Source organism: Rattus norvegicus, chromosome 10 (genome assembly GCF_021556685.1).
Source record: "Rattus norvegicus strain SHRSP/BbbUtx chromosome 10, alternate assembly SHRSP_T2T, whole genome shotgun sequence".
In the NCBI taxonomy this organism is placed as follows: Eukaryota; Metazoa; Chordata; class Mammalia; order Rodentia; family Muridae; genus Rattus; species Rattus norvegicus.
This window is the reverse complement of record NC_141543.1, coordinates 95,523,527-95,537,371: the sequence shown is the minus strand read 5'-3', so window position 1 is coordinate 95,537,371 and position 13,845 is coordinate 95,523,527. Positions and strand designations below refer to the sequence as shown.

Here is a 13,845-nt window from a genome sequence, read left to right as displayed (position 1 = left end):
CGTGCGAGCGCCCCCCCCCCCCCCCGTCGCCGCCCCTTTTTTTCTTTCTTTTTCTCTCTTTTTTTTTTTTTTTTTTTTTTTTTTTTCCCTGGAGCTGGGGACCGAACCCAGGGCCTTGCACTTGCTAGGCAAGCGCTCTACCACTGAGCTAAATCCCCAACCCCTTTTTCTTTCTTTTTTTGACAAGATTCCTTTATGTAGTCCTGTAGCTCACTGGCTCAAAATTCACAGAAATCCTCCTGCCTCTGCCTCCCAAGTGCTAGGGTTAAAGACCTTTGCTACCATACCCAGCTCCTTTGGGCTCTTATTGCCATTTATTCAGGAAATCAAGATTTACTGTAAACAAAGTGATAGGCCAAATCTAGGTTGATAAGCAAGGTGGTAACCAGACAAAGGGATGCCAGGCAGGGGCTTTTGAGGTATTTGTAGCTGTGCTTCACAGGGATCATTGCCTATAGTAAAGTCATCTTAATGGTCTTTAAATAAATTGTGTTTTGTGTGCTCCTTGAAATCCAGTGAATTTTAAAAAAATACTTAATAAATTTTGAAATCAGACATAGTCCTACTTAGAGTAGGATTGGGCAGGAGGGGCGAGAGTCACCCAGCTCAGGTTGTATAGTAAGACCATCCAATAAATTAAGACATCCCCTTAAAGTAGAGGGGACTCAGACTCTTCCTGTTGCCTTCTGTTGTGAATGGGTGCCAGCAGAATTAGAGTGGGAACAGAGGGTACAGGCCAAGGCCTGACAAGTCTGAGAAAAATACATACCTCTTTCTAGCAGGAGCTTCATTCTTGACTAAGGTAGAGAAAAAGCTGTCTCTCCCAAGACTCCTTCAAGATTCATTTCTTGTGTGTATCATAGAACTTAAGCCAAGATGTGGACAGTAACAAAAAGCCTTTGGGTCACTAATGCTCACTTGTAGAACTCAGCCAGATAAGATTTCCAAAAATCTCAACCATTTTAGTTAAGCTATGACCCAAAATTTGGGAGGTCAGTGACTGTCTAGTCTTACTGATATAGGAGAAATTTTAAAATATGATGGCCTGAAATTATTTGTGACACCATCTGTAATTCTGCTTTTTAATACTCTTATACTGTCCTAAGATAATGAAATTAATAAATTATCTCACCTTCCAAAGAGGTAATAGTTGGCTAGGGGTAGTAGCTTATCTTCCTTACTAACCCTCCCTGTGGGCTGACCACACTTGGTGGTTTGGGTATGACCTCTTGGGTGTTTCCAGCTGTGTTGTTGCCATGGCAACGTATTTGTCATCTCACTGTGTCCCTGTGGCCTCTTACAGCTCAGTTAACAGGCTGTTTCAGGATAAGGTATTTGCTCTCTGGGCAGAAGCAGCTAGTAGAGTTTTTCTTCTGTCTAGGAGACTCAATCATTTGGCTCTCTGCTTTATGTTTTTGGTTGTTTTTTTTGTTTGTTTGTTTGTTTTATTTTGTTTTTTTTTAAGATTTATTTTATGTATTATATATAAATACGCTGTAGCTGTTTTCAGACACACCAGAAGAAGGCAACAGATCCCATTACAGATGGTTGTGAGCCACCATGTGGTTGCTGGGATTTGAACTCAGGACCTCTGGAAGAGCAGTCGGTGCTCTTAACCACTGAGCCATCTCTCCAGCCCCATTCTATTTTGTTTTTAAGACAGGGTCTTTCTATGTAGATCTAGCTGTCCTAGAACTTTCTGTCTAAACCAGGCTAACCTTGAACTCACAAAGATCTGTCTAGACCCCCTCCCCCCCAAGTGCTGGCATTAAAGATGTACAGCACTGTGCCTGGCTTTATTCATTCTTGGTGTCCTATCTATCATAGATGCCCAACTCTGCTGGACTCTTGAAACCATTATTTCCCAAAGATTTAATATTCTTACTTACTCTGGAGACATGTCCTTTTGGGGTGGGGGTGGAAGCTATAGACAGGTTCTTCTTTTCAGTTTCCTTCCACTCTTCTCTTTCCCCAAATAATAGAAAGATGAGAATTGTGTAAGGGATGAGAAGGTGGTGGTACAGACTTAGCTGAGGAGTTGAGATCCTCAAGAGGAAGGTGTTTTCATGGCAGCTAAGGTAAGATAGTTTGTTAAGGCCAGCCTTACTCTTTGAACCTCTTTTCTGGTAAAAGAATTCAGTGCTTTTAATCTAACTAGTCACCATTGTTCCAAGAGCAGCTCTTAACCACAGAGCCATCTCTCCGGCTCTGGAACAAGGATTTTCGATGTTAAGATGGAATGTTAAAGCCGGGCAGAGGCAGGCGCTCCTCTGTTAGAGGTGAGCCTGGTCTCTAGAGTGAGCTCCAGACAACTAGGGCTTTGTAGAGAAACCCTGTCTCAAATACAAACGACAAAAAAAGGAATGTTAGGAGAATGAAGTAATAGGAACTCCCACCTATTTAAAGTGGCTTAAAATTTAGGATACCTACCTATAAAAATAAAGGAGAATAATCAGGAAGAGTGCCATGTGAATGGGATTTACTCCCTGGGGCTCCCACTGCTACCCAAGGACCTGTGTGCATGGTCATTCTGTCATATGACTGCTTTTAAATTTGTAGCATTGTACCTCCCTTGAAACTTAAACTTTTGTCTTACAGCAGCCAGTGAGGAGAAGAAGGGGAGAGAGCTCATTTGATATTAACAACATCGTCATCCCAATGTCTGTTGCTGCAACAACTCGTGTTGAGAAACTACAATACAAAGAAATCCTTACTCCAAGGTATAAAGAAGCATTATTTAATCAGCTCCTCTTCCTCTCTTCCTGTTTTGTTCTATATTTCCTTTCTCTCAGGCCAAGCAGGTCCCTATCCTTAAATTGTTTTTGTTTTTGTTTTTGTTTTTTTTTTTAAAGAAGGGCCTGGGGCCAGGAATGATGGTCCATCTGATTCCCCAGAGTGCACTGTGGGCTATAGATCTAGACTTTGTTTCCAAAAACAATAAAGTGGGGGGGGGGGTGTCAAAAGGCATGGTTGGTACCTCACATCTGTAATTCCAGACATTAGGAGGCTGCAGCAGTTCAAGGCCAGCCTACATTACAGAATGAGACTTGGGTGTTTTTGTTTTGGGGAGTGGTTGGGAGGGATTGTTGTTTTCATTGGACGTTTCTTGCATGGATGGTGTACACTTAGACTCTCAGCAGTTGGGATACTGAGGATGATGGCCATGGAGTTTGCTCCCCACTTGGGCTACAGAGAGAGAGAGAGGGAGGGAGGGAGGGAGGGAGGGAGAGAGAGAGAGAGAGAGGGAGGGAGGGAGGGAGAGAGAGAGAGAGAGAGAACACGAGAACGACTGTTTCAAAAAAAGCAGGAGGAGCAAATAGCGGGTAGAGGAGGGGTACCTGATGGGAGTAAAGTTATTTCTGTTGGCTTCTTTTATTCCATTGTGTGACTCCACCAACCCAAAAGTCAGACCTGGCAGGCCGCTCACACTGTGTGTTTTAAATACTAAATATGTTGTCTCAGCATCAAACCAGATTTCTGAAAATGTTTATTTCATTTATAAACCTCTATAGCAAGGTTCCAAAGATTATATTCTGTATGATATTATCAACTAATATTAAATACTGTTTGTTTGAAATTGAGTTTGGGGACTGGGGATTTGGCTCAGTGGCAGAGCGCTTGCCTAGGAAGCGCAAGGCCCTGGGTTCGGTCCCTAGCTCCGAAAAAAAGAACCAAAAAAAAAAAAAAAAAAATTGAGTTTGACAGTCTTATCAGCCTCACCTCTAACAGTTTGCTGCTTCTGGGTTTCTGTTTCTGGCCTTTGTGGGTATTTGCATGTGGGGGTAGCCTGCCTACAATCCTGTAATTTTTTTTTTTCTTCCTGTTTGCAGCTGGCGAGAGGTTGATCTTCAGTCTCTGAAGGGGAGTCCTGATGAAGAGAATGAGGAGGTAATACTATGTTTATACTGTCTTGGAGGAGCATGTACACCCACCCCAACCCTGTGTCCATATACTCAGTGCCTTTAGGCGTATCAAATGCAAGCTTGTCCTATTCTGTTTGACTGACAGCATCTCCAATGGAACGAGACTGATTCTAGAATTATTCTGCTGATTTATAACCTCAGCTTCCTGGGGAAAGAGATTGACAAAACTGCTTTGTTGTAGATTGAGGACCTATCTGATGCAGCCTTTGCCGCCCTGCATGCCAAATGTGAGGAGATGGAAAGGGCACGGTGGCTGTGGACCACAAGTGTGCCACCCCAGCGTCGGGGCAGCAGGTAATGAATGGGCAGGCATGGGTTCCCAGTCTTTATTGAGAGCAGGAGGATGGTAGACACGGAAAGATTAAAGGCCTCCTACTGGTTGTCATGGTGATTTAGCCAGAGGAGTTTAGAAGGACTCAAAAGTTGATTTTCTTGATGGGGACTGGTCTTGCAATCTTAACTTTAGATGGCTCACTGGGTTAGAAGTGCTTGCCCTGCAAGTCTCATGGACCATTTCCTTAAAGAGTGGTAGGGGACCACCTATTTTTCTTTGACTTGTTTTCAAAACCAGAACTAGTCCCTATTGTAAATTCACTAGGCAGAGCTGATAGTTGCTCGTGGCTCTTAGATGTCATGTTCTAGACCTTCCTATGTGGGTAAAAGGGAGAAGCAAGTATAGTCGATGGATCTTAAAAGAGTACCATTGCTGTCAGCTCGTATTAACTGCTTTGGTTTAGATGCTTTTTTAAAAATAACTCTTCTTACTGCCCCTGCCCCCAGAAAGAAGCTAAGTGCCTTTGACCATGTCCTTACTTACTTGTGTATTTCTTGGCTCATAGGTCTTACAGGTCATCAGACGGCCGGACCACCCCTCAGTTGGGCAGTGCCAACCCCTCCACGCCACAGCCTGCCTCCCCTGATGTCAGTAGTAGCCACTCTCTGTCTGAGTTCTCCCATGGTCAATCTCCTAGGAGTCCCATTAGCCCAGAACTGCACTCAGCCCCCCTCACCCCTGTGGCTCGGGACAGTCTGCGACACTTGGCCAGTGAAGACACCCGATGCTCCACACCGGAGCTGGGGCTAGATGAACAGGTGAGGAGGTGTCTCCTTTGAATGGAGGGAGAGCAAGACATGAGGTAGAATTGGGGGGGGGGGGGGCTGTGCCAAAGATAGAGCTCTACTCTCCATTGTTTTGCAATGCAGCGTGGTTGGTCATTGTTTCTAGGGTACCCCAACTTGGGAGGCGTCTCCCTAAACTTCTCCCCAATAATACTAGACAGACTGGTCATAGATTCCAGGCTACAAGTTTGAGGTCAGGGCCTTGGTGCTGAAAATAGGTCATCACCAGATCATCTTGTCTGTCCACAGTCAGTCCAGCCGTGGGAACGACGGACCTTCCCTCTGGCCTACAGTCCCCAGGCAGAATGTGACGAGCAGCTGGATGCACAGGACACGGCAGCCCGCTGTACTCGCCGCACCTCAGGCAGCAAAACTGGCCGGGAGACAGAGGTGGCACCCACCTCACCTCCAGTTGTCCCCCTCAAGAGTCGGCATCTGGCAGCCACAGTCGCAGCTCAGCGCCCAACTCACAGATGAGCGGGAAATGAGACTCTATACAGACTCACTACTATCGGCATTAAAGCTTCAGAAATCTCTGCGTTTGATATTCAAACATCATATGCTGGAAATTTTCACAGTTTTTAGTGAATTTAAGGAATTTAGATCCTCCTTAGTTGGTTTTGTTGTTTGTTTTCTTGTTCTGTTTTCATGTCATGCCTGAGCACTTCCTCCAGTTGGCAGACAAGTTCAGGAAGAGACCCTGCTGGCCTGGTCCCGCATATCCTCTGCACTGTCGGATCACCGGACTTCCAATGTTAGATGATCACCCTCTCTCCCCTCACCTGTGGGGCAAATCGAACCAGCCAAATGGCAGCAGGTGGAAAGCTCCAGATAGATCAGCACAGACAGCCTCCTCAGATTAGGGTGGGACAGAACAAGAGCAGTCTGGGCTCTTTCCTCCCCTCCAATCTGTGTTTGGCTTAGCTCTGGTTGGTCACCCCTCCTTGGTCTTCTAGGATGGCGCACCCTTCCAGACAGCCTCTTTGCTCTGTTGGCTAGCTCTTGTCACTGAGCTCTGGGCCAGCAGGTTAGCTGGCTTCACCTTGTCACCTGAACCTTGAAGGCCCATTTTCAGTTTCATCTGCATTTGGTTGTCTGTCTTGGCTCCTTGACTGCAGTGCCCTGCTGCAGCTGCTCAGGTCACCCTACCCGACCCTTCCCCATTTTTTTTCTCCAGTCTATGCCCTCACACAGATATGGTAGTCCTTCCAATCATAGCTTCTATGACCCATTCCCACTCCCCGTGGAGTACACATCGTCACTTCTGTATCATGTTTTCACTGACTAGTTCACACGTCGTGTCTCCTTCACATCCCTGTCACGGTCACTTAGACTCTCCCTCTTCCCCGCACCCCTTGCCTGTGGAACGCTGTCTGGTCCTAGCTGTGGTTTCCCTCATTGCCCATGAACCTCCTGTTAGCCTTGTGCCTGTCTTATGTATAATCACATCACCAAAAAAAGGGGAGGGGGAAAGGATTTTTCTTTTTCTGCCATTTTATAATCGTACAAAAATAGTAGGCAGACTGCTTAATGGTTAGGGTTTTTTCACAATTTTCAACATTAGTGATTTTTTTTTCTTTCTGTTTGCAAGTTAAAAGGTTTGTCATTGTTTCTTTAAACAACAATAATGCACCATATCCCTATGCATAAAGTGCTTCTTCTATTTATAAGGTTGAAAATTCTGAATAACCCTTTTAGCATTGTAAAAAACAAAAACAAAACAAAAAAAACCAAAAAAGATAAAAATTTAAAAAAACTTGTATTTTGTAAATATTTTCTTTTTCCTGCTTTGAGCTGTGTAATGGCAGCGGACATGTAGCTGTCTCTGTTCTATAGAAATGCTTTTCTTCAGAGAAGCTGATCTTTGTTAATGTCTTGATTCTGTTTGCAAAGCACAGACTAGTGCTTAAAAAAAAAGGAAGGAAAAATGAAAAAAATAATAATAAAAAAAAAGATACAGAAAGTTGTGTCGGGCTTTTTTTTTTTTTTTTTTTTGGTTCTTTTTTTTCGGAGCTGGGGACCGAACCCAGGGCCTTGCGCTTCCTAGGTAAGCGCTCTACCACTGAGCTAAATCCCCAGCCCCGTGTCGGGCTTTTCTTGATGCACTGGACTGTGTGTCTGACAGAGCTGACAGTCTCACAGTCCTGGAAAAATGGCGCATGATGTCATAGTTCACTAAGGTAAGAAGGACCCTCTGCTCTTGAGTGAAAACAGTTGACTCGTTGCCTCTCATTCCTTCCTCTGAGAGGTCAGTAAGGTGGAATTTCAGCTTCTCTCCAATGAGGATGTTTACTTCTTAGCAGTCAAACTTTGGGGTGTAGTGATCAATGAAGGTATATAGTTTGCATACACTTTTCTTGTCATCTGGAAGAAACTACAGCTACTTATGAAGAGGCTAAGGGACCAGTGAGCAGATGGGCCTTCTCCAAGAGTCAGAGCTGTTCTTTCTTAGATCATTTTTTGCCTTTAGGCAGGAAATCCCTGTATACATTAAGATGCACTGGACTAAAGCAGCTGTCTGCAGAGGCTAGGCATGGCAAGGAGGGGGTGACTGAGGAAGGTAAGTGTTTTAAAATTGGAAATCAAAGGATCATGACCTTGATATAATTACCAAAGAACTCAGAAGTGAGGAAGACAACTCAGTGAAGTGCATAATGAGACCCTGAGTTTGAATCTAGAACCCACATCAAGCTGAACATCTGTAATCCTAGTGTTCTGTGGGAGATGACTGAAGCCCAAGAATCCCTAAGCAGCTAGGAGACCAGATAACGTGGCATGTGTGTAGTAAAATAATGTCTCAAACAAACGAGGTGGATCGGCAGATGCCCAAAGTGGTACTCTGACCACATGCAATAGCATTCAACAAGAAATTGGGGCTGAGGATGGGCTCTTGCTTTGTTGGTAGAATGCTTGCCCAAGCATGCATGAGGACCACGCAACTCGTTAACAGCATAGTACACCCCTATAATCCCAGCACTCAGGATCAAGGCCAGCCTGGGCTGCAGGAGAGAGACCCTGTGTCAAGAAAAGATGGGTTGTCTTTTCCTTTGTAATACTGTGAGCAAGAAGCCGCCCTATCTCTAACAGAAATATCCTTGATTTATATGACGATTCCAAGGTACAAAAGCAGCAGTGCAATTGTGTGGGTGTTGGGGTTTGCAACTGACTGGCTTGGGTTGTTTCATCCTCACCACTTAAGTTCCAAAAATGATGGGTCTCATACATCCCACACCAAACTTCTTCAGTTTGCATGAACTGACACAGGCTTTAGGAGCTCTTGAATGTTGCCTTGTGAGTTCGGCCACACAATACTGATTGAGGGTAGTATGCCAGCAGTAGAATGTGAGCATGAATAAAGAAAGCTCTCTCTCCAGTGTCTGGCTTTTACTTTTATTTCCTGTTCTGAATTTTCTCAGTTGGGGAAAGAGCTTGTAAACTATTGTTTTCTTAACTTGGAACTCATGAACAGAGATTTTGTTTAATCAGAGTAATAACTTTATTTCCAAATTCACTTGTACAGCAACAGTCAGTGTAAATCGTTTGTTAAAACACAGTACACTATATGGACATTCACAGACAGGAAGCTAAGCTAAGATGATTCATGTCCCTCCCCCCACCCTCAAAATCACCAAAGAAATCATGGGACTTGCAAGCACTGGAGATCATGCCCAGTACAGCAACTGCACAGGCTACAGCCCATCGGGAGGGTGAGACTGCAATACTGCCCAAAAGTAACCCTTTCAGAAGCTAGAGAGAAGTTTGAAGGCTCATAAAGCCACAGACCTATAGTTATTAACACCGCCTCCATGCCCACTTTTCTGGAGAACAGACAAGGACAAAGGAAGTGGTCTTACCCACTGCTAGTAGTGTAGGCTGTGGATCTGAAGTCAATCCGGAGGTGATGCTGATGTGCCAGTGGATTAGAAGGAAGGAAGCCAGGGTTTTGAGGAGGCATTGGCTGTGGGCTCTGGACACCACAAGAAGGCAGCAGGCAAGAGCAGTTCTTAGAGCTGCACCTGGCTGGGAAGTCAGGGACCTAGCTGGCTGCCTCTGCCTTGCAAAAGCCTGCCTGTTGGTGGGACAGCCAAGCCTCTAGGTTCTAGCCTTATGGCACCTCTTCTCTCTAGCAAGTGGTCAACATCATGAATGGGGCTACAAGATGGTTTAACTGCTACACTTCAAGACTTCCCCTTGCCCATGTCAATTATCTTAACATGTTCCTCCTCCCCCCTTTACCCCACAACACAAGCAATCTCAAATGGGATACACTCTTATCATTGAAGTCAATTTAAATGGAACTATTGATAAAGTGGATTAAGAGCTTGGAGGAACCAGGCAAATTGTACACCCTATCTAGCCCACCCAAAGACATTGGCTCTGCAGTGGAGAGCCATGGAAAGACAGGACAGGTGCCAGGGCCCTTGGGGGATTGTCCTCACTGAAGTAACAAGCCAGAATTCCTTTGTAAACTGCCTATTAGCACTGACCAGATCACTCCAAACTATGACTTGGGGGCTGACTGCCCTACAAGAGATATGGCAGAGTACCCCCACCCCTATTCAAGGACAGGAACTGCAGGATGGGTAAATGGGTATACGAGAGAAAACCACAACAGGTAACCATGATGAAGGGACCACAGACCATCAAACCACACTTCCTTTTCCTCCGTTGGACTCTTCACTTCTAAGGACAGCTAAAGTCCATCAGCAGTGGGGAGCTCACAATAGGGTAGCTCTGGGCACACAGAACTCTTATATGGGAAAGGTTGGCCACCTCCTTCTACCGCATCGTCCCTAACTGTACCCAAGCCCAAAGTGGCCGACCTGGGCCTGAGGTTCCTAATCTTTAAAGGCCTCATCCTTACAGCTGTAGGAGGTCATGCAAGGTCAGGGGGCTGACGCCTTGGAAACCAAGGGGGTCTCCAAAGATGTCCCTTTCATCAGTGGGGCAGTCCATCCCAAGCCCTTGGTGACGAGGCCAAGGCTTGGAAAGGACCCACGGATATGTAGTGGAGAGTCATGGAATTTCTAGGGCCACAGCTCTCCCTGCTGGTACTAGTGTCCTTTTCTCTTGTGATGCAGGAGTTCTTAGATGTCTGCCAGGGCTGCTGTGGGACTTGAAGTTGTGATTAGAGAGGACCATCTTCACTCAGAGAAACAGGCCAGCCACAAGCTCTCCCTGACAGTCGGAGCCTGCTGCCTCTAACGGGTCCTGTGCTTCAGGCCTTGGCCAATGTCATAGACCTCCAATGTCACAATCCAGTGTCTGCAGGGTCCCAGATGAAGAAGAAACCCTTCAAAACATGGGATGTCCCAGCAGGGTAGCACTGCACCGGCCTGGACCTAAGTCACGAAGAAGACAAGGAATATCCAGGCCCTCCAATCCCTGCGGTGGGCTACAACCTTTTGACAAATATTTCAAGATAACATGCGTCCTTTTTTTTTTTTCTTTTTTCTTTTTTCTTTTTCTTTTTCTTTTCACTATCATAGTCACTCTGGTGAACCCAGACAAACAGACGAATCCGACTACAGCGCAACAGGGTGCGGACAGGAGAGAAAGGGCTGCGTCTCTGGAGATGGCTGGCTGCTCCAGCAGGGCAGGCAGCACCGCTTCCATAGGACTGGAGGGAAAACATTTCAATCAAGGGGTATGTTCCCCAAATTGGGGTATGAAGGGCTGATTACGTGCATGGGGACTTAATGGCGGCTGAGCTCTGGGAGGCTAGCAATCACAAGCTGGGGTGGAAGCAGAAGATGGGAGAAGTGTGGCCCTGCCCTGGGACTACTGACTGTTCATACTGATGCCAGGACATTGACACCTAACGTGGCTGCCTCCAGTTCAACATGGGAAGGAGTCAGGCCTAGGAGGCAACCGCTAAAGTAAAAAAAAAAAAGCAGAGGTGTCCAGGGTAATCTCCAGGCACACACGGACTCCCATCCACGATGGGAAATGATGGAGCAAACCAAACAAGGTTGTAAGGTTCCTTGTGGGAGGCACACTGGTTGGATTCGTGCAACGTAGGACTAGAGACCAAGGCCCAAATCTTTGCCTTCCCTGGACTCCAACCCCTAGTGTAGAGCAGATATTGGCCATAACTACCCAGGGGCCAGGGATGGGGCTTGGGGAGGCTGGGCACTCAGGACGGTGAGACGTGATGTACGGACGGCAGTGACTGGCTCTCATGGCAGACGTGGGCATGATAGGACAGGTAGAGGGGATACAGTGGCTGTGCGAGGGATGGGAGGCCTGGGACCCACATCCCAGAATACCACCCCCATCCCTCACACTGCAGAAGTGCCAGAGGACCAGGCTTGAGAACAGGCAGATGTTCCCGCAAGAGGCACAAGTCCTTACAAAGAACTGGTTAGCCCTAAAGTCCCAGGTCTGTATGGTGGCCAAAATCATGGCTGTAGTTCCAAACTTCAGAACTCAGTAACACAGGTTTTCCTGTGAGAGCAAAGGGAAGCTCCTCAGCTCAGGACCTCCCTCCCTGGAGGGTGGGAGCCAGTGCCCTGGGATGGCAAGGTCAGCCTTCAGAGAACCAATCTACAAGGTGCCACCTTCTGGCCTACCTTCCTTCTGCCCAATACCCCTTCTCCCATGGGCTGCCCTTCAGAAGGGGCACACACACCCACTGTACCCCACTGTGCTTTCTCAGGCAGGCATCTGTGCTAGCTAAGACTGCTGCAGGCAGCCAGGGCTACCTGTGCTTCCCAAGCTCCTTGGCAAGGAGCCAATGTCCCCTCTCCCAACCTGTCTTCCTCACCTCTCTCCTCTGACTCCCAGCCCACCCATCTCTCAGCCTTCACTATCACAGTCCTCCCTCAAACCCACACAAAGTTAACATCACCTGCCTACGGCTCCACAAACACACCAAGTCCCAAGTCTTTCATTGCTGCCGCTGTCCCTGATGCCCCTAAGATGGGGCTGTGGGCAATTAGTTGCCCTAGTCCCTCAGCCAATCCCCAGAAGCAGCCTCCATCCAAAGCCTCCTTCACCCTCTAAAACTCAGAGGGGGGGGGCGGGGTCAATAACAATTGCCAAGGAAATGTTGGGTTTTGTTTGGCCATGGTTTTACGTGTTTTTTTTTTTTTCCTTCCTTAAAAATATTTTATTACTAGCCCACAAATCAATTTGGAAAGATGAAATTTACTTTTTCCCATCACTGATTTTGAAGTCCCGAGCCAAACCCGAGCCACAAAAGCAGGTTAGGTGACAAGCTGGTCAGCCTGTCTATGAGGAGCAGCGGGGAGGGCAGAGGGTGAGGGGCCAGGTCATTCTTTTTTTTTTTTTTTTTCCACACTCTCACTCTCTCTTCTCTCCATGATCAGTGACGGCCCCAGGGGCCTGATCACAAACCCTGCTTGGCCAAAGAGGCGGACACTTCATCGGCTAACGTGGCAAGCTGTGGAGAGTCCACCATGTCGATGCTGCCCGTGGAGGAGACGTTGCTGAGGTGCCGTGGAGATGTGTCCCCAGACACCACAGGTGACTTGTACACGATTTCTGCTCCATGGTCTGTCTTGGCTTTGGCATTCTCCCTGAAGGTCAGCTTGTGGGTTTCAATCTGCAAGAAGTAGAGGGTGAGATTAATGAGAAGGCCGGGGGAAATTCGATTGTGGGGGTAGGAAATCATTCATTCATTCATTCATTTTGTTTTTGTTTTTAAAACGGGGTTACTCGTGCTGGAGAGATGGATGGCTCAGGACTCCTGCCAAGGTCCTGAGTTCAATTCCCAGGAACCACATGGTGGCTCAGGATCACAATCTGTAATGGGATCCGAGGTCCCCTTCTGGTGTGTCTGAAGACAGCAATGGTGTACATAAAATTAATAAAGTAAATCTTTTTTTTTTTTTTTTGGTTCTTTTTTTCGGAGCTGGGGACCGAACCCAGGGCCTTGCGCTTCCTAGGCAAGCGCTCTACCACTGAGCTAAATCCCCAACCCCAATAAAGTAAATCTTAAAAAAGAAAAAAAGACAGGGTTTCTCTGTGTAGCTCTGGATGTCCTGTAACTTGTTTTTTTTTTTTTTTTAAAGATTTATTTATTCATTTATTATATATAAGTACACTGTAGCTGTCTTCAGATACACCAGAAGAGGGCATCGGATCTCTTTACAGATGGTTGTGAGCCACCATGTGGTTGCTGGGAATTGAACTCAGGACCTCTGGAAGAGCAGTCAGGTGCTCTTAACCGCTGAGCCATCTCTCCAGCCCTGTAACTTGTTTTATAGACCAGGCTGACCTTGAACTCAGGGCTGCCTCTGCCTCCCAAGTGCTGTACCACCACGCCCTGTATTTACTTATTCTTATAAGAGGCTCTCATATAGCCCAGGCTGGCCTGGAATTCCCTATCCAGCTGAGGATTACCTCGAACTTTGGATCTTCCAGCCTCTTTGTCCCCAAGGCTGAAGTCACAGGCGTGTGCCACCACACCTAGTGTATGTAATGGTATTGTCCAGCCCAGGGTTTCCTGCCTGCTAGAAAATCACTCTACCAACTAAGTTGCATCCTCAGGAGCCACCACCTACTTGTTTTTGTTTCCCAATTAGCAATAGTTGTGCGTGGTCCATCCCACACCTGGCTGCCCAATGACTGTCACCATTGCTTCTGTGTTCTTTAAATATTCCACACCTATAGAAACTGATATGAGGGCTGGAGATCTGGCTCAGTGGTTAAGAGCACCGACTGCTCCTCCAGAGGTCCTGAGTTCAAATCCCGGCAACACATATATTTAACCCATATGGGACAATATCCATAGGGCTTTGCATTTTGATTTTCACACTGGATACTTGCTTCATTATTG

The 13,845-nt window shown here is 46.6% G+C and overlaps 2 protein-coding genes across 35 annotated transcripts in view; one reads left to right on the top strand and one right to left on the bottom strand.

Annotated features, from left to right (window-relative positions):
* Positions 1–7,005, top strand: part of Kansl1 (KAT8 regulatory NSL complex subunit 1) — a 130,791-nt gene extending 123,786 nt beyond the window's left edge. For all 10 annotated transcript variants that reach the window (XM_087573233.1, XM_087573227.1, XM_087573230.1 and 7 more), the window contains 5 exon segments: positions 2,599–2,720; positions 3,831–3,888; positions 4,105–4,217; positions 4,763–5,015; positions 5,292–7,005. In XM_087573233.1, the coding sequence (XP_087429359.1) occupies positions 2,599–2,720; positions 3,831–3,888; positions 4,105–4,217; positions 4,763–5,015; positions 5,292–5,519 (774 nt within the window). In that variant the 3' untranslated portion in view covers positions 5,520–7,005.
* A 1,509-nt stretch (positions 7,006–8,514) lies between these two features.
* Positions 8,515–13,845, bottom strand: part of Mapt (microtubule-associated protein tau) — a 97,583-nt gene continuing 92,252 nt past the window's right edge. For all 25 annotated transcript variants that reach the window (XM_087571124.1, XM_087571100.1, XM_087571102.1 and 22 more), the window contains 1 exon segment: positions 8,515–12,609. In XM_087571124.1, the coding sequence (XP_087427250.1) occupies positions 12,394–12,609 (216 nt within the window). In that variant the 3' untranslated portion in view covers positions 8,515–12,393.